Source organism: Carassius gibelio, chromosome A1, assembly GCF_023724105.1.
Source record: "Carassius gibelio isolate Cgi1373 ecotype wild population from Czech Republic chromosome A1, carGib1.2-hapl.c, whole genome shotgun sequence".
NCBI classification, from domain to species: Eukaryota; Metazoa; Chordata; class Actinopteri; order Cypriniformes; family Cyprinidae; genus Carassius; species Carassius gibelio.
In genome coordinates, this window is record NC_068371.1 from 31,420,732 (window position 1) to 31,448,450 (window position 27,719).

The 27,719-nt window shown below is 36.5% G+C and overlaps 3 protein-coding genes across 4 annotated transcripts in view; all 3 read left to right on the forward strand.

The window, feature by feature from the left end:
- Nucleotides 1-27,719, forward strand: part of LOC128030398 (CMRF35-like molecule 9) — a 50,086-nt gene that overhangs the window by 9,745 nt on the left and 12,622 nt on the right. The gene's annotated exons all lie outside the window — the stretch shown is intronic.
- LOC128030441 (CMRF35-like molecule 8) overlaps nucleotides 1-27,719 on the forward strand; it is a 56,696-nt gene that overhangs the window by 9,649 nt on the left and 19,328 nt on the right. The gene's annotated exons all lie outside the window — the stretch shown is intronic.
- LOC128030498 (CMRF35-like molecule 3) lies at nucleotides 928-27,400 on the forward strand. 2 transcript variants are annotated; one of them, XM_052618216.1, is made up of 7 exons: nucleotides 928-1,203; nucleotides 1,352-1,672; nucleotides 25,563-25,646; nucleotides 26,222-26,299; nucleotides 26,576-26,680; nucleotides 26,768-26,802; nucleotides 26,916-27,366. In XM_052618216.1, exons 1-7 carry the CDS (start codon nucleotides 1,164-1,166, stop codon nucleotides 27,228-27,230), a joined length of 978 nt encoding a protein of 325 aa, XP_052474176.1. In that variant the 5' UTR covers nucleotides 928-1,163; the 3' UTR covers nucleotides 27,231-27,366. The 2 variants fall into 2 exon arrangements, with proteins under 2 accessions (XP_052474176.1, XP_052474258.1); XM_052618298.1 differs by lacking the exons at nucleotides 928-1,203; nucleotides 1,352-1,672; nucleotides 25,563-25,646; nucleotides 26,222-26,299 and adding exons at nucleotides 17,586-17,701; nucleotides 17,936-18,103; nucleotides 18,271-18,588; nucleotides 18,820-18,942 and having other exon boundaries at nucleotides 26,916-27,400.

Sequence of the window (27,719 nt, forward strand, 5' to 3'; positions counted from 1 at the left end):
GCCTCAGGACCCATATAAGGAAATTCCGCTCCATCTAACGTCACACAGAGCCATACTCGAAAAAAACTTTCCGAAACTTGTGACAAACCGGAAGGAGTATTTTTGGAACAGAAATACTCCTTCAAAAGTACAACTTAATTTTTGAAACTTTGTCCATGTTTAGCATGGGAATCCAACTCTTTAACAGTGTAAAAAACTCAGTATGCATGAAATAGCATTTCACCCCCCCCCCCCCCCCCCCTTTAACATCAGGGGTGCCAATAATTGTGGGACACATGATTTCAAGATTTTTTTTTTTTTTCTTAAATTTGTGATTTTTGTTTTACCATCAAAGTAATGAACTTAAATAAAAGGTTGGATTTTTCCCTTTTTTTTTTTTTTTTTTTTTTTGCATTTGGGTTCTATGTTGTTTAAAAAAAAAGAGAATTCTTAGAAGTCCACGATCACATCTTAAACAGGGGTGCCAGTAATTGTGGAGGGCACTGTATGTATTTCAGGGGCAAGAAAATAAATTTCAGTAACCTACATTCAGGCTAAACATAAATGTGTATGGCCTACTAGAGAATAAGAAAATATTTAAAATGACATTTTAATGTTTCATATTTACTAATGTTTTAATATATATATATATATATATATATATATATATATATATATATATATATATTATTGTATTGCCTTATTATGTTCTCTTTATTAAAATGTGTTATGTTCACAATTCTTTCTTCAATTGTGATTTTTATATATATACATATATATATATATTTGTTATATATATTTTAAAAATATAAAAAAATAAACTTACAATTATTTCCTCTATGGGGTTGTAGCAGGAAAATAGCAGAAGGGCAACAGAAAAGCACTTGACTGTATTAGATGCAGAACAGAAACAGAGAGGAAACGGGCTGTGCTTTGTGAGATCACTGTTCATTTCCTGGTCATTTTTCACATGTAACGCCTCAACATCACATGAAAACAGACACACAGTCCATCAGCGCTAGTGCTTGACTCTCACCGTGGGATGAGAAAACAAACTTAGTGTTTAACTCTACACCAATAGAAGAGAGCAGCATTAGCAGCATTACTGGAGATTTGAGTTTAGGAAAGTCTTTTGAGGAACTGCACAGTATCACACTGATTTTCTGAACTCAACCCGAGAAGAAATGAAGCTCCTACGAACAGTTTCTGTGTTTCTGCTGATGGGTACGTGCTCAAAGATAATACAAGTGTTTATTGTCTATAAATATGGCTTATTTTATCAGTGTATGTGAGTAAAGCAGTGTGTGTGTGTGTGTGTGTGTGTGTGTGTGTGTGTGTGTGTGTGTGTGTGTGTGTGTGTGTGTGTGTGCAGTGAGCAGTTCAGAGTGTGTGGACATTAGAGTGACGGGAACAGAAGGAGGACAAGTGACTATTACGTGTCCTTATGCTAAAGGATATGAAAAATACAACAAATACTTCAAGAAAGGAGCTTACAAACAGAACATCATTTTAATAGAGTCTAATGGAGGAGAGTGGTCAGTGTTTGACGGCAGATTCTCCCTGCGTGATGATCATCAGATGAGGACATTTACAGTGATCATCAGAAACCTGAGTTTGGCAGATGCTGGACCGTACGGCTGTAGAGCTGGATGGAGAGAGGAATATAAAGAAATCAAGCTGCATGTGATCAGAGGTGATTCATATTCAATACAGAACAACAGTCTTTCATCCTCTGTGTTCATGTTTCATACTGTAGGTAATAGCTGTTTTATTAATGTATTTGTTTGATTTAAAAAATGTGAGCTTGTCTCTCAGCTCCACAGGCAACAAGAGTGGTCCAGATCTTAACATCCACCCTCCATCCAGGTACCGGATATTTGATATTACATTTCCAGTGTATTTTGTCATAAATCCATTATGATATGCATTATTGTGTCAGTATAACAGCTCATTCTGTATTTGGCTTCAGATCAAACTATCAGCTCATTTCCAAACACACTGTCCCATTTAAGCACCTCAGACATGAATTCACCACCCAGTACCATCACAATCGCAGATCATCACATCTCCTCAACAGGTCAGATCAGCTTCTGCCCTTTCATATTTCTTTAATATACATTAACCTCAGATGTCTTCTTCTGACACACACCTCTGCACATCTCACTGCACTTCAGTTTTCACACATGACTCAAATTAATGTAACACTGTCCATCAGAACAGGTAATGAAAGATGGTTGTCATGACAACTTGACTGTAAATAAACCTTATATCACTCTTATTTCATTTATTCATTCTCGAAAGAGCTTCTGTTCTGATTCTGATGATTGTTTCTGTTTATGCAGTATTTCAGACAGTGTTTTCCTCCTGTTAGTTTCAGGTTCATTCATGATTATCGTCACTGCAGAAGCTTTGGTTTTTCTCCTGATCGTTCTTCCTTTGATTATAGTGGCTGTGTGGAAGAGTAATAAGACCCAAGGTAATCATTTAAAACAGAAGACAGAAGATTGGATAACATGCATGAGCACTGGACTAAATGACAAAGAGTTTAAAAGAAGTAGAATCTCAGAGACACTAAAGGCCCGTTCACACGAAGGCAAGAACAATAACTATAAAGATAAGGATATTAGCGTCCACACCAGTGAACGATATTGTCTGTGTATTCTAAGCGGACGCACGTCTGCTGCTTTAAGTTCTCAAATTCATCACAGCAGGATTGATTCTGATTGGTTGGCAATGTTTTTATCGTTCATCAGAAGAAAAAAAATTGTTCTGAAAGTGATTCCAACGATATCATTTCTCTGTGCCTTTATCGTTATAGTTGTGGTGTGGACTACGCTATTCTTTAATACTGAGAACGATTTTTAGAACTAAATCTTTATCGTTATCTTTATAGTTATCATGCTTGGTGTGAACGGGCCTTTACACTGATCTCTTTCACAGGTCTACTGTCATCCTCCATCGTAGAGTTTAATCCAGTCTTATATGAACAGGTGAGTATAAAGAGACTGATGTTTTCATCATTTACTGGACAGTTTCTCTCGAGATGGACAACAGCAGAAACTGCATTAGAAAGGTGCTCTGTGAATGATTATATTCATATGATTATATTCATATTAGGGCCGGGACTCGATTAAAAAAATTAATCTAATTAATTAAATGCTTTGTAATTAATTAATCGAAATTAATCGCATTTTAATCGCAGATAAATATTTGACCTGAGAACAGTGAGAAGTATTTTTTTTTCACATGGATTTATAGTATACCATTGAATAATGACTGAATACATAAGCTTAAGCAACAAAATATTGTTTATTTTTGTTCAACCAAGTCTAGCAGACCAGTGCAATTTTTGCCATGAAGAGTAGCAATAGCATATTTAGAAACAATTTAGAAATAGTACATTTCAGAAATTCAGGAAGCTTATAAGTGCTGGAACCTTCTGTAAAGTGTTTTTTAAGTAAAACACAATACTGTCAATTACATTCAGAACATTGGAAACACTGACTATTAGAAAACATCTCTCTGTTGCTTCAGAGGCCATAACATACTAAGTCCAACTCTCAATAACCTTGGACAAAACAATAAAGAGTTCAACATAAACTGTTGCAACAACAAAATAATACATAGTTCAACATAAAGTGTAAAGTCCACGCTAGCTGCTATATGTTTTGCGTTGAGGTGATACTTGAGGCTCGATGTGCTGCGGTGATATGCGAACGCTAGTTGGTGCTCCAGTATAATCGGTCCGCCGAAACGCATCCAGTGACAAACGTTCCGCGGTGCAAAAATAAGTTAGTAAAAATGCGGGAATTTTTTTCCTGTAATTAATTAATCTTAGTTAACGCGTTATTTTTGTGTAATTAATTAATCTCAATTAACGCGTTAAAGTCCCGGCCCTAATTCATTTATATTAGTGTTCCTGTAGCTGAGTTGGTAGAGCGTTGCACTATCAAGCGCAAGGTTGGGGGTTTGATTCCCGGGAACAGATGATAGGTTAAAATTGTTAGCCTGAATGCACTGTAAGTCGCTTTGGATAAAAGTGTCTGCTAAATGCATTAATTTAATTTTAATTTTTTTATATTTTAAATTTTTAAATGTATATGTTATAATATTAAACAGATTCCCTTTTGTTCAGTGTTTTGTCCGTTAACTTACTATTTCTTATTTTCTATGACTGTAGATCAAGGACGCTGGACGTGACTGTAATCCAGAGGACAGGGACACAGAAACAAGTGTGGTTTACACCTGTTCTTCCTAAACCTGTGCTATATGTGTCCCTACAGACCCAAGTACTCCATTATCACCACTCATGAGTTAATTTCAACTAATATAATATAATATAATATAACATAATATAATATAGATTAGATAATGTGTGCTGTCTGTATCATTTTCTCATCAGATGTTGCTCAAGGTTTGTCTGGTTAGTTTCATCTGTTCACTGCTGGTAGATGCTGGAACTGCACTGATCTGCTGCTAAAGAGCATCTTCCTCCACTGATGACTGTTTAAAATACAGCTTTTATTCTGATAAACTCATGCAAGCAACATTTAATGGAGGCTCCTAAAAGCAGCTGTCATTGAGATGTTAATACTTTTGGTTAGCTTCATGAAAATATTACTAGAATATTTGCTTCAGTTATACATCAGATGTCTGCAGCAGTAACTTATCATACAGGAAGTTCAACCACAGCCACAGGAAGAGCTGTGAGGCTTCAGCTAACCAAACACTACACATCCCACAATGCAACTCTTCTCCCAGGGCTGATGTCATGCAGAAAGTGTGACTTTAATGTCCAAGTGTCACAGGTACCAGCTGGCACCACATAAACAGCGTATATGCTCTCTCTGGAAACAGGAGAAATAAATGAGACCGGGCAAACTCTGTAGCGGCCCCTCGGATATAGATTGATCAAGACCAGGGCCGTTTGAAGAAATTTGGGGGCCCCAAGCAAAATGGACATAGAGGCCCCCTGCACTCACGCAAAGCCTACAGGAACCACAGCATAGCCATACAGTTTAAGTTCACCCACACTTTATATAAATAAAAAAGGTTTGCAGTGAAAATACTGCTTGAAAAAAATAGTTTGGTAGGAATTCAATAGTGATTTGCACTGTTTTTTTTTCTAATAATATGACAGCACACACTTGTCAGTTTAAACTCTGGGCTGTGCAGAATATCAGCTATAATTATAGAGCTTGTGGCACCTTCTGCTATATAGAGGAAACATCAGCACTGAGAAGTAAGTTAGATGGTAGACACTTTATAATAACAATCATTAATATATGGTAAACTGATAGTTAATTAACATTTAGTTAATTGTCATTTAACTGTTAGCAAACAGTATTTTTACTCATTATAAAGTTTACTGAAAACTTAAAGATATGTTAGCATTTCCATATTTTGATATTAGAAGGGAAGGGATGCAGGCAGCTGCTTTCACTATCAAAGCTTAAAAACATCCCAAGCTAATGTTTGATGCACGGAATTTATTGTGGAATAGACACTTTCATCTAGGGCTGTAGCTATCGAATATTTTTGTAATCGAGTATTCTACCAAAAATTCCATCGATTAATCGAGTAACTGGACAAAATGTGTTGTTGCTCAGTTAAAGTGCAATATCAATTATGCAAGAGAAAATAAGACTTCTGGGTCTCTTAAAATGAGCAACTAGTTTCCTTTTTTAGAAATTTTTTATTTTTATTTTTAAATGCATAGAATGCAATGAATACAACAAAAATAAACATTGAATTATTATCCATTGTTTCTCTGTCTGTACTTGTACTGTGAACAATGACAATAAAGTTGAAAGATGAATTAAGTGCATTTAAGTCCCATTCTGTTGGGGTTTTAAATAAAGCATTTTCGGAGATGCACATTAAGCATTAAACACCAAACATTAATTTATCTTTTAATTATTGAAAATTAAGCAAACTTTTTGGTAAACAAAGGGGATTTAATATTAAAAATAAAACATGGAATACATTTTGTGTGATTAAACCTTAAAAAAATAATGTTTGATTTTTTTTTTTGTAGTAGGCTATGTACATTCTGCAGAACAATGGTAATACATCTCTGGCAAATACTTGTCTAAAACAGGACTTTTATTTTGACGGGTTGACGTACTTTTACAGCTCTATGTATCGGTCAAATGCTCATGAAGTGACTGTCAGAGCAGTTCTGGAGATGTTGTTCATGTGTTCACGTTCTTTTTTAGTGAGACCGCAGATGCTGAAATTACCGTGAGCGTCACGCGCGCTTTAGTGTCTGTAATAAAGGAAGACGCGCTTCTGCTCCCATTAACAGAGACACGCAGAACATGCAGGATTCATATTTAAACAGACTGTTCCGGCTTAATATTTACAGATATTAGTCCATATCGTGATTTTATGTAAGTGCAATGACCTATTTTTAATTAATTCATTCAAAATTTGGAAAAATAACATGTCATTCTGCGTTAAACTGTAAATTCTGTTTTTATGACTGGATTCTGAGATTCCATCCGCGTTTTCTGCATCGCGGAAATCATAGGGCCCTAGTTGTGGTGTAGTTACCAACTTTATCTTGCAATGGACAAACGCCACGACGTTTGCCCGCGCCCTCAAATCAAAACACTGCTGACTCCTTGCAGTATGCGATTTCTGTTCTGCATCTTTTTTATCCCGTTCAAAAAACATGTTTCCAGTAACCATATTCCTTCCTTCCGTCAGGCAGGTAACGTTAGCTAACATAAACATATTTTTGCTAGCCTGCTACCTGCTGCAAAATTACACCATTTGTACAAGACTGAAAAGTAGAGCTATTTTATCCAGTGTAATTTATCACTTACGACTATCTTGTTTTTTCTTATCCTCCTCTTCCTTTCTCTTCTTTTTATTCTGGCTTCCTAAAGCATAATTCCGCTTCATGACTGCTGAGGAGGTTTTGTATTTTGCGGTAGCAGAGATCACGTGGTTGGCTGGCTGCTGTCAGCGAATACTGAGAGGGGCCCCCTTGAGGGGGATCGCGATAACAGTGTCATTGCACGTTACTACATTGATGATCAAAGGGGCGCTCACACAGTGTCGTTGCATTTTATTCTTAACCAGTCGTTGTCTTGGGGCCCCAGGCCAGCTCGGGGCCCCAAGCAATTGATTGGTTTGCCTGCCTTGTTGCGACGGGCCTGATCAAGACGCAGAGAGTTTCAAACGGGTGTCAATTTATTTCTTCCTCTCAACGAACACCATGCACCTGGACACCGTGAAAACTACAGAATAAACAGAAATACAAAATGCTCCATGTAGTTTCACAAATAATTCGCACATAAATCATCTTTACATATTAATCAGGTTTACACCCAATACAAATTATTAGTCTCAAAACTAAAAGATTAGTCTCAAAACTCGCGCACGTAAAATCTAGGTGCCGTGCACAGGATACTAGGGCAAAGAACAGCATCCGCGCGCAAAATGCCATCCTCGCGCGGGCGCATTTCTGCACCGCGAGCGCTCAGAAAGTATCCGCGCGCGTTTCTGCTCCGCGAGCGCTCAGAAAGTATCCGCGCGCGTTTCTGCTCCGCGCGCACAAATACTGTCTCGCGAGCACGGGGCTGTGACGCACTTCTCGGTCGTTCAGAACATGTTTTACAGCACTCGCATGATCATACCCCACGCTCTCGCGCTCGATCTGCTCTCACCTGCTGCTTTAGCTCGCTCAAACAAATTTAGTTTTGGCAGTCGAGGGGCGGGGCTTACTGTTTTTATAACCTCAAATGTCATTGGTTACTTCCCCTTTTCCGGAAGTCTGTTGTGATTGGACACCTGTTATAAGATGAAACATGGCTTCATCAACGGAACAAATGCGTGTGAGTTATCACTTAATTAGTTTTTATTTTGTTTTATTTATTAATTGTTGTTTATTAATGTGTAATGTGATTAAATGCATGGTTACCATATAATAGGTTCTTATTAGATTCTACATCAGTCTTATGCATTGTGATACATACCGTACCATTCTTGTGGTACTAGTGATTGCATTCTTGTTGTTAAGAGATATTTACAGACTGTAATGACACATTTCCATGGTTATTCGCATTGTAAATCTACCAAAATGATTATAAATTGACATTTTATATTTATAGCACTATGATTTGTTTTATTTGCATTCAAATATTTAGAAATAAATTGGAATAAAACGGCAATGTAAAGTCACCACTATACACAGAACCACTACACTCCCATTCTATATACGTTTAAACTATATTGATATGTATTATATCATATTGGTTCTGAGAAGCTCAGAAATTTAAAGTGTCCATTAAATCGTTGTAAATATAACAATGGCTTTGGATGAAAAATAAATTATGTTTTATATCAATAAGCAAGATTTGTTGTTAAGCTTTTTGTTATCATCCTGTGTATTACTAATATGCCAATTTTGAGTGGTTTATTATATGTTCTGTTAAATGTAAAAGGGGTTCTTGCTTCTCAAGGTAAGAGACACTACACAGCATGAGTGAATGCACCCTTCTGAAACCCTACAAATTCTGAAATTTGTCTTTACATCTAAGACACCTTTATTTTTTTTTTAAAGATATGTTATGTTTACATGGTGTGTAATCATTTATGCTGTGTATTGTACTTTAATTTCTCTCTTGTTAGGTTAGTATAGCTTACAAAAAGTTAGATGATTAAGATAAATATGTAATATTTTAAAAAACTAATGTTGCTGGGTTTTGTTCCTCTGTATTCTGCAGCAAATTCTGAAAAGGCATCTTTTGGAGGAGCTTTTGAGATCTCCACTTGACTTGGATTACATGGAGTTTGTGTGCCGCCAGCAGCTGTACCTCCTGCAAGCTCTCTCAAGACATGCAGAAATACCTTACGAAATCATTCAGGCTCTGCAGGCAGTGTTTGAACTAGTTAGACAACCACCATATTCCACAGCTCCACATGCAGTAGTGGATTCAACTGTTGGTCTGAGAGGACGTCCAAGGTTTTCAATTGAAAGAGAAGAGTTAGCAGAGATGCTGCAGACAAACCTTCCTGTCCATTACATTGCAAAAATGACTGGTGTTTCCACAAGAACCATCTTTAGAAGGATGAACGAGTTTGGCCTTTTGATCTCAGGGATGTATAGCTGCATCACTGATGAGGAGTTGGATAACCTTGTGAGAAGCATTAAGGATGATATGCCTGTTGCTGGTTACAGAATGGTCAGAGGGAGGTTGTTGTCTTTAGGAATGCGTGTGCAATGGCAGAGAATAGCTGCCTCAATGCACCGCGTTGATTCAATTGGAATCCTTTCGAGATTGGCCAGGTTGGGATGTGTGGTGCGGCGAACGTACTCAGTTAGAGGGCCCCTTTCCCTTGTGCACATAGACACAAATCGATACGGTAAGTTATGTATGGTGTGTGTATGTGCGTATATATATATATATATATATATAATGTATGTCTGTGTATAATTTTAAGATTTTTTTTTTCTTGTAAATAGATGCAACATTGTAATATTTGGTGGTGTGGATGGTTATTCCAGGAAGGTATGTTTACAGTGTTGAGATATATATATATATATATATATAAAAATAGTGTCACTGTTCATCTGGTATCAAAATTATATATTCTTAGCATGTAAAATTAGCATGAAAATTAGCATGTAATACATTTATTTCCAATGCATGTTATATTTTCTCCTACGTATATTTACTTAGTAGCATTTTGTGTTTGCAGGTCATGTACTTAAAAGCAGCACCTAACAACCGGGCATCGACAGCATACCACTTCTTCTCAGAAGCAGTCCAGACATTTGGCTTACCATCTAGGTGAGTATAGTAAAGAAAAGGCATTTGAATTTTATGTCTGGAAATGTATTGTACTATAACAAAATAAATCAGGGTCAGGGGAGACCAAGGAGTGGAGAATGTACAGATAGCCAGGTTCATGTTTTCTTCAAGAGGCACGGACCGAGGAAGTTTCATATCCGGGAAAAGTGTCCATAATCAAAGGTAAATTACTGTCTGAAATTTCAAAAATGAAAAGACTTATTTTATATTTTGTAACTTCAGTAATCTTTAGGTAGCTTTTCAATGTCACTTATGTAACAAACTACTTTACATTTGTTAGTAATTGATCTCAAATGCCTTTCACTGCATTTAAACCTAATTACGGTTTCAAATAGGATTGAGCGCCTCTGGCGTGATGTTAGAACCATGGTGACTAACAAGTACTCGGACACACTGCACTCCCTAGAGGCAGAAGGATTGCTGGACTTATCAGTGGTCGAGGACCTTTTCAGTGTGCACTACACTTTTCTCCAAAGACTTCAGGCAGACTTGGACACATTTTCCGAAGCCTGGAATCATCATCCACTCTCCTCAGAGGGCAATCGAAGTCCAGAGCAACTGTGGCAGATTGGAATGATGCACATAAATATTGACCCATCGGAGAGATACGAGGTATGGTGACCCTGCTTTTGTTACTCTACTGCTGTTTATGTATTCCTCCAAGTTGATTTTTGACTATGTATTCAATTTCTGTACCTTCAGGACATGGAAGAGCCAGATCTAGACTGGGCAAAGCAGCTTCTTATGATGCCTGTGAAGATTTCGGAGTTGTTGTTCCTGAATTTGAAAGCCCTTTGTGTTCAGATGGGTTGAGGGCTCTCGAACACCTGCTTAATTCCACTGGTCCCAATATCCCGGTTAAAGAACTGTATTCGTTTTGTCGGGAGTTTGTTTCAACAAATATGGTGTAATAATTTAACAAAACACACCAATCAAGCATAAAGACAGTACTGCAGCTAACAGCTTTATTTTGCATTGAAGCCTACTGTATATTGTTATACATTTTCATTTCCAAATTGAGTTTTGGAACGATACAGCAGCAATCTTTGCTGCATTTTTTTGCAATGCATGTCAATGATAAACAAAACTAAATAATAATAAAAAAAGCTGCATTCAAATATGTAAAAGCTACTGGATCTCTATCCTTTAAAATAACTAACACTATAACAATAAGAGAGAGAACACAGTTCAAGGAGTAAACGCTATATTAGGAATCCAGCTCATGAACGACCGAATTCTCTGCTATTGCTCACAGCCTGCCTCATAATGTCGAGGAACTCCGTGTAAGTCCCTAGGTGCCTAGTAGGCAAGGTCACAGTACAGGAACATGCATTTACAAGAGGGTAGCATAAATTGTGCTCACCATATTGTAGCTGACAGTCATGATCAAATTCTATGTGTATTTTAAATTTTTCTCTTTGTGCAGACGTAATGGGAACATGTCCCTGACCAGTAAGCCACTGCATGAAGCTGCTGACGGTGATCTGGTCTTGTTCTGCGTTTTCTTTTGTACGGTCCTCCGTTTCATCTACCTTTTTGTTGTCGTCCTCACCTCTGCTCTCCCTACCACTGCTCACTTCTTCTACACGAAAAAAAACAAAAACAAAAAAACACTTGTGTCTAAGCCTTTAACAATACCGGACATTGTATTTTTTAATATCGTGACTGAGGGCAACATGCTCAAACTGATATAATTTTAATATAATTTAGAATATTGAAAAATGTTACCACCTTCTTCAAGGCTTTGAATGAAGTCCTGTAAGTAGTTCACAATTCTTGATTCTCTCTGCCGCTTTACCGAACCCACCTCACTTAAAACGGGTAACAGGGCCATCGTGAGAAAATCTGCATCAGGCTGCAAAGAACAACCTTTTATTAGACAAAACTCAAAAGCAACTATAAAAAAAAAAATGCAAGTAACAACACTTACTTTTGTGAAATGGCCAGGAACAAATAAAGGCTGAAATAAAGGCTGATTTTGTTTTACCATTTTATGGAGGCCATAGAACTCTAATCCTTTGCACATCTGCTGCAGCATTGGTAGGATTCGCACACAAGAATGCAGGACAACAGCACTGTATATAAAAGTAAATCCAGGAAAAAAGTAAGTGTACAAAAACTTGTTCATAAAGGTTAATAAAAGTGGTTGGTTCACACAAAAGAGACCGAGTATGGAACATTAATAACCCTTTAGTATCCAGAAAAAAAAAAAAAAAAAAAAGTTACAAAAAAAACTGTCAAATATTTGAAGCACAGACTTAATGTTGGACACATTTTAAAGACCCATGGCAGATAAATGTTGAAGAAACAGTTATAGCTAGAAACCCATACAAAGTTAAATTAAGTTTAAGATTATGATTTATGAAGAATTTTATATAAACTATATTTTATGAAACATATTTAACTCTAAAACTGCTACAAAATTAAAGCGAAAAATCTAAACAAGTCATGTTCCAAATGTGAGGTAGAAAAAAATTTGGGCGCATTAAGGGATTTTACCCATTAGATGCCAGCAAAACTCCACTTGTGCACAAAGTGGTTGGATTTGGGATTTGCAGTATTTAGATTTGGGGATTTTCTTTAAAATATTACAAGCACACAAACGTACACACCAGTTAAATCAAAGTAAAAACTGGGTTTATACTTTAACTGAATCTCCATAAGATTGGAAAAGCATTAAAAAATAAAAATAAAAAGATTTTAGAAACTGTTATTTAACAGTTTAGGTCTATATTACAGAGTTCTAACCCTAATGGGTGGATTCGGAAGAAAAAGAGCCAGATTAAAACATCACAGATTCACATTATACCTGAGAATGTCCTCCTTTCTCTCACACGTTAGAGAAGCATACAATACAGAAAAGTATTGTAAAAAAATACAGAAGCATTATTTGGTTTTTGGTCCTGGAAAAAATGGCACTATAACTTAAACTTAAATTCAACTGTTTTGATTGTCTTCGTGTTGTTCTGTAATTTCCAAATCTATGTTTGGTCTATCTTGAATTCTGAAAGTAAGAATACAATTTAGCTGAATGCAAATTTCTACCGCACACACCAACACCTAATGGTAAAGATTGTGTGTTAAAGCAATAATTTGATAAACACAAAAATAGTAACCTTTCCCCACAGGTACTAGCATGTACTTCAATGAAGTCTTCTGAATACAAGGCAGAACACACAGGACAAGGTACCTTACAAGTGCAGGGAAATACATAAAACCAAAATAAAAACCATCATTATCAAGTAAAAATGAACAACCTTTATGACAACAAATTAACCTGAAAATAAAATGTACTTTTTATACTCCTTACATAACATTTCCTTCTATAAAACTACACTAAATAGTCCTGCATGCATTGGTCTTACCTTGACATCAATCACTGCTGAAGAAGAATCCAACTCGTCCCTTAACTGTGGATGTAAACCAATGGAAAATATATGATTTCATGTGAGAAATCACTTCAAAGTTTTTAATTTAAAAATGACTCCTTACATTCCCACTTAAACTATAAATTGAAGAAGTAGATGGCTCTTGTATATCTGTAGGGTACTTTATATAAATTACAGTTGTCAGATATGGCTGCATTAATAAGGGTAACACAAAATAAATGTCTTGTACCAATTAAATTAGTAGACTTAAGGTTAATCTAAATTGTGTCTGATGTAAAATCATGTTAAATAAATTAAGGAGACTTATACATTATTCAGAAGTTAAACTGCTATAGGCATGACACTGAACAACCTACATTGGCATGATCATCCTCAACGTTTGTGGAAATAGAAGGCACTTCTGTATCAATCTCTAGATTCTGTATGTAATCTCTAGGCTCCTGTAACAAATTAAATGCCAATTTAAAATTGACAATCGTAAATTCATATTTTATTTACTATTACTGAAATGAAAACATTTAAAAATTAAATTGACTTTACTGATTCACAATCACTGATGTCAATACACAGGTCTGTATCGCACTTCTGGACGTGCACTGCCAGCAGCTGAACAGGCATATCTGTGAAATATTTAGCGCATCATGCTTTCGGCATTTTCTCAAACTCTTTTGCGGAGTACGGTAAAGGAGAGATGTCTAGAGTATTCTGTAGAGGCATGATATACAGACAGCCCTTTCCTCCTGCAGTTTTGATGAGATAGGACCCGGTGTATCCTTCAGCTTCCGGCGCAACAATGTTCAGCTTTCGCTGACCTGATCCGCCTGAGTGAAAAAGATCAGAATCCACTATCAACTATTTATATGGAAAAATAAAGGTTTCAGAAATTAAATAATATTCTATTTCACTCTTAACATTGATAGCCAAGGTAAACTAAGATAAACTAATTTTGTGAGTACTTTTAAAGAGGTCATACTTTTAGCAGAGATGCCCCTCAAATTAACAATCCAGTCTAGTGATGTGTAAAGTTGAAGTCACAATCAAATTTAAATATCAACCAAGTTATCTTACCAACAGCTTTATAGAGCATCCAGGCTCCCTCCAATGAGTCCAGATTTGTATACATCTCCAACAATAGCTTAGATATCTGGAGGTATTAAATTCAAGCTTTATTAAAACAAAACAAAAAATAATTTTAAAAAGGGCCCATTTATATGTAAAACTTGAAGTGCCAGACCTCAGAGTGGTCAGCATCCTCCGGGATGATAATAGTCCTCCGTCCTAATCCAGCCTGTAAAAGTAACAGCTCATCCGAGGCTTTTGGGGTCCTTTCAACACTTTTATTTAGGAGGAAAAACTGGAACGACAGCTGATATAAACGATCAAGATTCGGCAAGAAAGATGGATAGTCAAAGAGAGGTACGTGATTGCCAAAAATGTTTTTTTTTTTTTTTTTTTTTGACACTTTATGATTTGTATTACTTATTTGAAAACATTGTAAAGGTGGAGATCAGCAGGCCATTAAGATGCGATTTCTGTTCAGTAAAAGACTGTTAACTAACTAGCTTGCAGCTAACCACAACAATCATAAACATATTACCATGCTTCATGTATGTAGTAGTTGTAAAAAAAAAAAATCTAAAATATTTGTAAATTTAGTGCATTGATTCTCTATCATAAAGAAAATAAATGGACTAACTTAGTAACAAGAAGCTTCTTGTTGCGATTACTTGTTTAATAGATAAACAGTGTAATAGTGTAATAATTTCAATACTATTTTAGAATATATACATGTGGTGTTCTTGCTACTTTGTTCTTAAAGTTGGGGCTAATGATGCTTTCTTTATTAATTTAAATTAGGCCGAGTTGCAGAATGCTGCCAGGCACGTTGTGTCCCTTTTAATTTAATTTTTACTCTTACTCTTATTTTTAACCACTTGTAAAATATAAATCAGATTTGTTTTTAACATTAGCTTTTAACCATGACATAAACTCAGTTTTAACATTAGCTTTTCACATTTCAAGAGTATTAAGACTTTACAAAAATGTTCAAGGAGCTAAAAATAAAGCTCTGTCCGACGTGACTTTGGCAGCAACAGGTGACATTAATGTGAAAATGCGGCTACTGCCATATCTATATGTCCACATATTCATAAAACAGCCATATTAGCGGACATTAAAACATTCAGTGACATGTCAACATATTACTTGTCAGGTAAGAAATAGGAGAAACTGCTCTCAATAAATGAGAGCGGACACACTCTGCGTCCGTTTTTCACATAGACAGTAAATGGACGCAGTGACCCCATTATATGCAACGGAGACAAGTGAAGTCAATAGAAGCACACACTTCCTGGGGGTCGAGCGTACTGCGCAGACTCAAACTGAGCTTGATGACGTAGATGTGTGTGTGTGCTGCCAGGGACACTGCTCTAATTGCATATCTGTGTGTACACATGCCCCAGGATGAGTCAAATACAGACAAAATAATCTCACCCTGTGAGTGATAAAGTATCTTCTCTCCTATCATGGAAAACATTTTAAAACTCATTACTAAAATGTGTGAAAACCCCCAATTGTGAAATTGTCTCCAGTGGTTGTATCATATGCTATTTTTTTACTTTTCTTAATTAAAGCTGAAGATGACATCCCAGTTACAAAGAGGGAGTATGATGACCTGAACGGGAGACACAGTCAGCTTCAGGGGGACTATGTACACCTGTGTCACAAGTTTGACACACTACAAGCAGAAAATGTAAAGCTGAAAGAGGAGCTGCAGAAATCTACATTTCCCTACACCACTGTTAAGTGCAACATTGGACAATTGTTTTTTTTTCTCACTGGACTGACCTCCGTGCTCTTTGAGTGGCTGGTTACAAAAATAACAGGCAGCTTAGAAAGAATTAGAAAGAACCTGTTGGTTATATTGATGAAATTAAGGTTGGGCCTATGCAGTTGACCAAAAAGTTGCTTATATTCCTTATAGAAATTACAAAACCCTGTTAGATACAATCAGGGACATGTGACCAATGAGGAAATGCTATTTGTATCAAAGAAATTAGTTAGGAAACCATTCTAACATAAGCAAATTTGTCTGTGACAGAGCCTGACACTTTAGGGGTGAAATGCATATAAAAATGTATTTATTTCAATCATAAAACATGGTGAGATGACACGATATCTGTTTCAAGTCAGATGTAGAAAAGGGGACACACACTGTATCTTCTAGTTCACTGTGTTTTGGTTAGGATATTAAAATGGTGACAAAACAAGAAAGGATGAGAAAATAAGGATGAGTTTCAGCAGTGTTATCTGACTCGGCTCGGTGTTCATCTTCAGTTCTCTCTTCACAGCGGTTCAGTCAGTGTACTGTTTGAGTCAATGAATTACTCTGGGATATTGGTTTGTTTGAACTCAGAGGGAGTGTCAGCGACATTAAAAAGTTAACAGCTTAAGTCATTTGTGGATTAATGCGTATTGGATCTCTGCAGGAAAGTAATGGGAGTTACGTTACCAGATCAGTGTTTTTACTAACTATAACTATAAAGTAACTGTTACTATAAAGTTCACTCTACTCTTCACCCAGTTCATCCGCCACTTGTTACTTGGATTTCAGGTGTGTTGGGAACTCAGAAACGAAGACCAGGAGACTCTTGGGTAATCTTCAGCAGGATTGTTTTATTGAGAACGCTCTGCGTGGCGCTGCAGTCATCAAGAGGTCTAATTTGTCCTTAAGACATTGTAGTTTTTATATAGATTCAAGTGGGAGGGATCCATACAGTAGAGGTGGAGAACATTTTAACAAAGCATGCAAATGCAATCAGGAAAGTACCAGACACTGGCATCTTCCTAGCCTTGATCTTATCAGCATAACAGTGTCATTTAAATACAGAGGTGCCTGACAGTATCACGGATACCTTCACATTATAATAGAGACAAAAGGAACAGCTGTGCCTTGAGCTTCAAGGAAGAACACAAAGACAAAAGGTTAATGTCTCAGACACTTGATTTTCCTGATTTGAGCTTCTTGGATGTCAACTTTATTACCCCAAAAACTCTACTATTATATTGGAACCTAGATTTAACATTTTCTAAATTTGTAATCCCACAGGTGAGATTGATGAGTTCATGTGCTGTAAATCCAACTGAAGGGACTTTCTGAACTGCAGCATGAACAAACATGGCGGTGCCCATCTCACATTACAGATCACGATCAAGGTCATTTAGAAGGGTTTTTAAAAAACAAAACACACTAGTTTACACATATTTATGAATCAGAATATCAGATTGTTTATGGCATGGTATGCAATTTAAGAATATATTAAATAAAAAAGGAAAAAATAGATAAAAGCAATCCATCTGTCATACTGTTATTGCAGACGTGGTGTGTCACGTGACAAGCCTGATGTGTCGCCAGGGAAACAGTAAGGGGAACGTTCTAAAATAACGGTCATCTTAAGAAAAACTCACTCTGGGGGACCGCTGGAATATTTTAAACTCACCGCTGAAAAGGTTAAGTAAAATTTACAAACAAAGGGTCAATCAAATTTACTGGGAGATCCCAAGTAAAGTTAACTTAAATATGTCTACTGAAAGCTACTAATAATTATGTTTAGGCTTTTACTTATCAATCTTTTGTAAATTACCTAGCATTCTCTGAGTGAGAATTGTTCCAAGCTTTTTTTCAAGTAGGCTACGTAAAATCCTACTACACTTTTTTTTTATTATTATTATTTTTTTTTTCAGTGTGTAGTAGAGCTGGGTGATGTTAGAGAGAAAGAAAGGGGAAGGAAATTATTCTCTCAGAGCGGAAGAGAAAGACTGTAACGGTTCTCACACAGAGCTTGGACTCATATTTAAGTAAAATGTCCAGAATGTGTGTCGCTTTGCTCGTCTTTTCCAGCATCTGTACAGGCGAGTATAAAAAAGGCTTTTGTGCAGAGTTTGACATGTTCCCTTGTTTTTACTGTGGTTTTACAAGACCTTCAGCCTCAAATGGATAATACTTGTAAATTATTTATCTTTAATAATATATCTTGCTCACACATAACAGCTCTGTCTAATGATATTTCTGTTTTCAGTTGTTGTTGGTGCTCCAGATAAACTTACAGGATACAGAGGAGAGAGAGTTAACATCAGATGCACATATGAATCTGGATATGAATCATTTTCAAAGTATTTGTGTAAAGGCGAGTGTAACATTGGAAATAGAAACATCATAGTTAGATCAGGATCTCCAGCTAAAGACCAGAGATTCTCTCTGAGAGACGACACGACGGCCAGAGTTTTCACCGTCACCATCACTGATCTGAGACCAGAGGATGCAGGACAATACTGGTGTGGAGTGGAGAGGACTTTAGCTGATGTCTATTCAGAGATTCTGTTGCTGGTTAGACATGGTAAGTGATTCATTGTATCAGATGGTAATAAATAATGTGAGTCATTAAATGTTGTAAGTTGACTCATATTGTACTGTTGAGTTGATTGTATGTTTAGACTTTAGTGTATGCAGTATAAAATACATCTTCACGTCAGAGATTATGTGAAAGATCATATGTGTTTTAAATTAAAATAAGCCTGAATTCATCTGAATAAATGACTTTAAGTTGATCTTTCCTGTCATCCATCAGATAATAAGACGACTGAGGATTCAACTATCAGTCCTTTTACAGAAACATCATCATATTTCAGCACAACAGAAACAAATCCACAACCCAGCAGCATCTCAGTCACAGATCAGCACAAATCAACAGGTCAGTTTATCTGTATGTCACTCTATATAACTCTTATTTCATGATGATTGCTTCAATGTGTCAATGTCTTTCTGCAGATGCAGTGTCTGAAATCCACATCTGTGTTAAAGACTGAATCTTCAGTCTCCAGATATTTGCTTCTTTGTTATAATGTGCTTCGGATAAGAAAGTGTCTTCAATTGAAAATACTAATTGAAAGTGTTCATATTCATAAAATGATTTCTGTGTGTAAATTGTTAAGGAAAATAAGCAATTGTCTAATTGCAAGTTTGCCATTTTTATTTCTTTAATACCTTTTCATTGTAACTACAAGCTATTATACGTGTTGGTTTATTAGAAAGATAAGTATTTTATTTGTAGTGTATTTAACCTATATACATACATAAATAATAAAACTAATCTAAATTATAAGTAAGAAGCGCACCTGTCTGAAGACTCTGATTAATAGATTTGAGCAGAACAGACCACAGGGAAGTCTTCTGTGACCTATTTTGTGAGTGTAAAAATTTAAATGCTTATGGGATAGGACAGATTTGATTTTCTTTACCTTACCTGAAAATAAATAAAATAAGGTAGAAGGTGTAGGGAATCTATCACTGTAAAACATCATGGTAGTGCTCCTTTTATATGGGTTTATGTTCTTACCACATGAGCAGCACGATCACATTCAGAGGTGGGAAGTCGAGGCCAAAGAGTAAAAGTCCAGCAGCTGATTTCACCAGAGGAACCAAGTCATTCCTTCCAAGTCACAAACTAGTCTTGAGTCAAATCCCAAGTCCTCAAAGAGTTAAAGTTAATGAGATAATTAAGTGACTATTGAATGTGCATTAATGATTAACACCGGTTGTTACTGAGAACTACAGCGGATCAGATGTTGATGTTTTATTGGATAAAATGATGCCACCATCATGGAGATCAGTGTTTGGTTCAGTTGTGCTCTTGACCCTTGACTTGTTGTGTCAGATCTGTTTCTGTAGATCTGTATGTGATGTTGTGGAAAAAAAAGAGATCTGTGATGTATGAAGACCATACAGTCACACTGAGCTGGTTTACTTATATTTCAAATAAATGTTGTCAAATAAATGTTCTCTTTTTATCACATTTTTAGGTTTTGAATAGTTCCAGTGAAACTACAGCATACACAAAGAAAGCATTGTTCTAATATTTATTACAGGGAGTGAATTTTAAATTTGTGTAACACATATAAAAACCTGAACTCCAGCACGGGCTTTTTAGACACACACACACAGATATCAAGAACCAGCATATGCATTTCTAAATGGTGACAATCAACAAAATTACTTAATGTTGCAATACATGAAAGACTCCCATAATGCACTGGAGTATGAATAAATATTTCCACCACTGTTGAGGTTCATATGATAAATGGTCATGGCTAAATGCCTAATCCCAAACTGTGTTTTGCCTTACTATTGAAGCGTTATGTGATATACTGTTAAGTACGGTGACCAATTATCGTGCTCTATCTTCAACCCACCCAAAGTACACACAGAGCAGTGAACAGACAGCTGTCCTCTCTGATCCACAAATTAGATTTTACAAGATTTGCATCAGCATTGCACAAATGTTTGCTGCAAAACAATAATGCATTTACTTTTAAACAAATTTACAGAAACGGCTCAAGAGTTCAACTGAAGCAAATACTCACCACAATTATGGTGGCACAGTTTTTTGTTTTTTCTCCCAGTTGATTTCATCCAAGGCTGTGGTTAGAGTCAGTTGTAGTTCTTGTGTTTCGCTTTTCCTCAGAGATGTTGATTGTTAACAGCAGGTGTTCACCACTAGTACACAATCTTTATTTAATTAGTCACTTAATTATCTCATTAACGTTAACTCTTTGAGGACTTGGGATTTGACTCAAGACTAGCTTGTGACTTGGAAGGAATGACTTGTTTCCTCCTCTGGTGAAATCAGCTGCTGACTCTATGGGTGGAACAAAAATATGTTAGGACTTTTACTCTTTGGCAACTGGATTACCCACCTCTGATGCTACCTCAGTAAATTTGTCAAATATTAAACTGAGTTATTGCCTACATAACATATTTTATATAAATGATGTAGGAAAAACGTTAAAACAGAAATAATAAAGATGTAAACTTCATCTCTCATTCAAACTCGCTCGCTCTCGCTTCCAGCTCGACGCTGCTCCGCATTTGATTGTGGGAAATAGTGCTTCAGCGAGTGTACATCGGTTGTACACTCAAAATCAGAATGAATTGTGGGTAAAAAGTAGTGGACAAATGTAGGGAATGACGCAGTTCACTCAGAATTCGGACAGCACTACAAAATGGCTGACACCCCATATAGTGCAGTATATAGGGGATAGGGAGCGGTTTCGGACATAGCATTGGTTCCTCCTCTGATTAAATAAGCTTCTGACTCTATGGGTGGAACAAAAATATGTTAGGACTTTTACTCTTTGGCCCCTGGATTACCCACCTCTGATCACATTTCATGGTTCTTTTCTCTGTCCTTGACTAAATAAAAGAGAGTGAATCAACAAGAACAGGAAATACTACAGTTCAACTTGATCAGCCAAACATCAGTAAACACAGACTACACTACCCATTATGCACCGGTGCCCTGACTGATTACTTAGAAAACCACTGTATGTGGAACAAGACCCTCCCACTTCTTAAAGGAGAAGTGAAGCAGTCACACAAGTTTACGTTATTTAGTAAAGTGACTTCCACTTTAATCAAAAAAAAACAAAAACATAACAAACATGATTAATGTAACTGTTTTAAATAAAAAAAAAAGGATGCTTTGTTAAAGCGTTTAGAGAAAGGGCACCACCATTGTGCAATTCAACAGTGAGTGACGTCACAGGGTTGGTTTCACTCTGTAGTCCAGAGAATTAATAAAATCAACGTGATGTAAAAAAAAAAAAAGAAAAAAACTTCATATAATATCAATGATGTGGCTTCTTTCTTGATATGGCAGACTTTTCTGATATATTTGCATTACACTGTCTCGTTCCCCAGTAATGGTTATGAAAGATCATTTATGTTCACCTGTGAATACAATATACTTGCTTCCTCAAGCTTATCACTCTTCGCAGCCTTGACAACTTAAATATTAAAGTGTTTTAAGGCATTCAAGCACAAGACAGTACTAAAGAGATTTCAGTGCATTACTCACGCGCTGTGACAGACCGGTTATGTGTGTATGAACGCACGATAAAAGCCACAGCTCGCACAGTATGCGAGTAGCAATTTGAGTTTGTTTGTTTCTTTCTTCGTCTTCTTGAGCAAATGCATGCAAAATGACGTCAGAATGACCATCTTGATGAGTCTCAATGGAAACAAGCATTGTTTCCGACCCATCTTCACCCCAAACCAGCGGGTTCATAACTTCTTCCACCCGTAACGTTAGCATTGTTTATTGCATTTTCAAAGCAAACGTTTGTTCAAAAAGTAAAGAAATGCTTTTATTAATTCTGTGGCTAATGGAGTGAAACCAACCCTGTGACGTCACACTGTGGAATTGCACGATGCTGGCGCCCTTTCATTAAAAGCGATAACAAAACATCCCTAATTTCTTTTTTTTTTCTTTTTTTCTTATTTTTTATGGTTACATTAACATGTTTTTTTTTTTTTTTTTTTTTTTTTTTGAAGTGGAAATCAGTTTACTAAATAATTTTGACTGACTAATTCACTTCCTCTTTTAGACCAATAATCTCAGACACACTTACTTTTTTCATCTCTAATCCAGTGCATATGTTTGTCCAATTCTGGATTGCTAGTGCATTTGAATATTTATTTTATTTTATTGTTGTATGTGAGTAAATGTGTGCTGTCTGTATCATTTTCTCATCAGATGTTAGGCTCAAGGTTTGTCTGGTTAGTTTCATCTGTTCACTGCTGGTGGATGCTAGAACTGCACTGATCTGCTGCTAAAGAGCATCTTCCTCCACTGATGACTGTTTAAAATACAGCTTATATTCTGATAAACTCATGCAAGGAACATTTAATGGTCATTGAGATGCTAATACTTATGGTTAGCTTCATGAAAATATTACTAGAATGCATTTTGTCATCAGATGTCTTCAGCAGCAATTTACCAAACAGGAAGTTCAACCAGAAACACAGGAAGAGGCTTCAGCTAAACACACTTCCCACAATGCAACTCTTCTCCCAGGGCTGATGTGATGCAGAAAGTGTGACTTTAATGTTCAAGAAATACTCTGGTTATTTACAGTTTTTGACATGCTGCCAAATCACCACAGAAAATAACCAGCAAACATGTTTCATTCGCCACAACGCTTGTTTTTTTTTTTTTTTTTTTTTTTTTTTTTTTTAATGAGAATATTGAGCTGAAATTATTTCTGTGATGTTACAAATAATTTTGATAGTTACCATTATTTCCTGTGATTATGGAAATTATTATTTTCTTTGAAATATTTGATTTGTAGGTAACATGTTTTGAAATACTAATAATGTAAATATATCACAATTTAAACAGCAAAGCTCAATTATATATTTTTTAATAGAAAATATATATTTGTTTCAACCTTCGTATACCATAATATATTTATATATGTATTTCAGGGGCAAGAAAATAAATTTCAGTACCCTACATTCAGGCTAAATATAAATGTGCATGGCCTACTAGAGCAGTGGTTCCCAACCTTTTTCAACTCGCGGCCCACACAACCAAACACATATGTTTGCGCGGCCCACTTCAAAAAAATTAACTGACCCCGCTATTGTTGGGTTAATAACTTAGTACTCAGAAGCTAGATTTTAAACTATATTTATTGAATAAACTAGGGCTGTGCGATATGGACAAAAAAAAAAAAAAAAAAACTATCACGATTTTTTTTTTTTTCACGATAGACTTGTGGCAAAAAAAAAAAAAAAAAAAAATTAAAAAACCTGTATACAGGGACTTTTTTTTCTTTTTTGCCATGCATTGTTCATAGAGCTCATTAATTGTAGCGGTGCCTCAGGTGTTTGCAGTGTGTATACAGTATGTGTATGTGGTCAGCAGTGAGAGCGCATAAATATAACGCGAAAGCACATTAAAATAATGCACGAGTGCGAATCTCTCTGTTCGCAGCAGATTTCCTTTGCTCCGTCACAAAACCGGTCGTGCTTGCTCAGATACACGCTGCTTTGCACACTTAAAACGTGTCTCCTCTCACTTAAACTGTATCCTGTTCACTAACAAATTCACTCTATGCTCATGTGTTAAACATGAATTATTTTCGCACGTTTTTATTTCTAGCCTTTTACCGCAGTGAGAACGCTCTGATCCGTCAACATTGGCTCAGAAAAAAGGCGCATCACAGACAGTGTGTGAACCTGGAGTTAGGCATATGCGCACGCTCAAATTGTGATTTTAGGACGTTTTCTTTTAATCGCACAGCCCTAGAATGGACTGGAAATAAACAGAAAATAATTGGCGGCCCACCTGCAATACCACCGCGGCCCACTAGGGGGCCGCGGACCACAGGTTGAAAACCACTGTACTAGAGAATAAGAAATATTCTATTTTATTTCCTTATATTGTTCTCTTGCAGAAGTTTATTAAAATGTGTTATGTTCACAATTTTTTCTTCAAATGTGAATTTTTTAACATATATTTTTTGTAATATATATTATAAAAATTGTAAAAAATAAACTTGCAAAAAAAAAAAAAATTGCTTAAATATTTCCTATATGGGGGTTGTAGCAGGAAAATAGCAGAAGGGCAACAGAAAAGCACTTGACTGTATTAGATGCAGAACAGAAACAGAGAGGAAACGGGCTGTGCTTTGTGAGATCACTGTTCATTTCCTGGTCATTTTTCACATGTAACGCCTCAACATCACATGAAAACAGACACACAGACCATCAGCGCTAGTGCTTGACTCTCACCGTGGGATGAGAAAACAAACTTAGTGTTTAACTCTACACCAATAGAAGAGAGCAGCATTAGCAGCATTACTGGAGATTTGAGTTTAGGAAAGTCTTTTGAGGAACTGCACAGTATCACACTGATTTTCTGAACTCAACCCGAGAAGAAATGAAGCTCCTACGAACAGTTTCTGTGTTTCTGCTGATGGGTACGTGCTCAAAGATAATACAAGTGTTTATTGTCTATAAATATGGCTTATTTTATCAGTGTATGTGAGTAAAGCAGTGTGTGTGTGTGTGTGTGTGTGTGTGTGTGTGTGTGTGCAGTGAGCAGTTCAGAGTGTGTGGACATTACAGTGACGGGAACAGAAGGAGGACAAGCAATTATTAAGTGTCCTTATGCTAAAGGATATGAAAAATACAACAAATACTTCCAGAAAGGAGCTTACAAACAGAACATCATTTTAATAGAGTCTAATGGAGGAGAGTGGTCAGTGTTTGACGGCAGATTCTCCCTGCGTGATGATCATCAGATGAGGACATTTACAGTGATCATCAGAAACCTGAGTTTGGCAGATGCTGGACCGTACGGCTGTAGATCTGGATGGGAAGAATATAAACAAATCAAGCTGCATGTGATCGGAGGTGATTCATATTCAATACAGAACAACAGTCTTTCATCCTCTGTGTTCATGTTTCATACTGTAGGTAATAGCTGTTGTATTTGTTTGAATTAAACAATGTGAGGTTGTTTCTCAGCTCCACAGAAAGCAATACCGGTCCAGATCTCAACCAGCACCCTTCGTCCGAGTACAAACACCAGAACTGACCACAGCAGCACAGGTTCCTGAACACACCATCACTGACTCCTTCACACACATGCATTACTGTAAAACTACTGCTAATGTGAAGTCACTGGGTTTACATACACAGTTTAAGTCATCGTTTCAATCAAAGCATTGATAGTTTGCCTGATTCTCCACAGCTTCTGAACACATTTTCAATGCAGCATTCATAATAGTGGTGCAAATAACGTAATTAAGAGTTTTCAGCTAGTTCTGACTAAACAGTTCATGTCTCAAACTTAGTTTCATCAACACCTCAACATCTGTAAAAAAATAAATCAAACTGGCTGGTGGGCTCAAATCTCAAATAACTGAAAGTTAAACGTTTAATTTAGTTGCTTTCCTGAAGCCATCTCTTGTTTCTATAGTTGATGAGACTGCATGTGAAGGACTCAGAGTTAAATTATTTCGTAATTAATTAATTTCAACATGAGCGCAGCATTCCTTTACATGGGTTTTCCATGATGTCTTAACATTTGCATTCATGCAGCTGACAGGCACTTTTCTCCAAAGCATCAGTTCATTTAGTTGTGAGCAGCACGTTCACATTACACTATTCTCTTTCTCTGTCAGAGACTCGTCAAACAGAAGGTGAAACGACAAGAACAATGTCAGGAAACACAGCAGTTAATCTCAATCAGCCAAACACTAGTAAGCACACAAACTACAATACCCACAATGCAACTTTGCCCTATTTGATTATGTAATGTATTCTGGAGAAAAGTGATTGGTCTGAACACTTGTGAAGACACATCTGATCTCTTGTGGCTCTCGATGAAGATGATTAAAGTGAAGCACACATCAGATTTCCTGCGGTTAAACTGCTTTCACAGAAGCGCTTTCCTCTGGGGACTGAGGTTTACCGTTGAGGTTTCACTTCGGTTACACAATATAACGACGACACATTTCTAATATTATATAACACAGATCTGGCTTCTGTTGCTGGCGGTCTGGGTTCGGTTCTGCTGGTTCTGGTTCTGTGTTCTGGAACGTTCCTCATCCTGAAAAAGAGGAAAAGGAAATCTGGGACAGGTAACAGTTTATGTGTGATTACAGAGTTATTATTTACTATTGACTTGATTTGATTTTCTCTTTCCTCTCTTTTCTCGCTCCATTCAGCTTTATTTCAGCAAAATGTTCCACACAACACAGAGGTGGGTGATCAAATATTTACCTGTAGCGGTTCAGAAATATGTTATATTGCTGTTTATTGATGAGCAGTGAATACCATCAGACGAGTAAATATTCTTGTGTGTGTTGTTTTTAGACTGACCGTATGTATGAGGAGATTCCAAACAGTGATGATATCGCCACAACATCTTCGTCCAATCAGACGCCTGCATCACATCATATCACCCGCCCACAAGTCTGTACTGTTTATGCCAAAGTAACCAATCAGCAGCCTGATTCAAATCCCCGTCACACCCACTCGACCAATCAGGTGACGGATACAGACTATGATTATTATGCCAATATTACATTTCCTGAATCAACAACAGACAGAAGAACAGAACTGATCTACACAACAGCGACACATCCACAAAACATCAAGACAAAATATTCAGTAATCAAACATAATTAAAAAAGACTGTCAAAACTTCTTCCACAGAAATTTGCTCTGATGTTACAAGACATGAGGAAAAATTCAACCGTACAAGCTTATTTTTAATTATCAATATTTTTAGCAGTATTTTGTAAACTGTATCATGTTACTAACAATAAAAGTTACTAAAAATAAAATACTGTGTGAACTGAAGTATTCTTTATAATCAGTACCCCTCCAGTGGGCACCTTGATATGAATTTAATGTCAAATACTGTATTAGTCAAGACTTGAACAAAATACTGTAATATAATTTTAAATTCAGTTGGGACAGCAGTTTCTGGACCATACAACTATTACACACAACGAAACCCAGTGATGGGAATAACGGCGTTATAAATAACGGCGTTACTAACGGCATTACTTTTTCCAGTAACGAGTAATCTAATTGATTACTCTTCTCATCTTAATAACGCCGTTACCGTTACTGCCAAAAAATGCGGCGCGTTACTATAACAGATGATGAAGC

What these genes read in the sequence shown, in the direction of transcription:
- LOC128030498 (XM_052618216.1), top strand. Translation starts at nt 1,164, where the DNA reads ATGAAGCTCCTACGAACAGTTTCTGTGTTTCTGCTGATGG. An exon ending in CAAGCTGCATGTGATCAGAG is followed by an intron (nt 1,673 to 25,562) that starts GTGATTCATATT and finishes GTTGTTTCTCAG; the next exon opens with CTCCACAGAAAGCAATACCG. An exon ending in GAAAAGGAAATCTGGGACAG is followed by an intron (nt 26,681 to 26,767) that starts GTAACAGTTTAT and finishes CGCTCCATTCAG; the next exon opens with CTTTATTTCAGCAAAATGTT.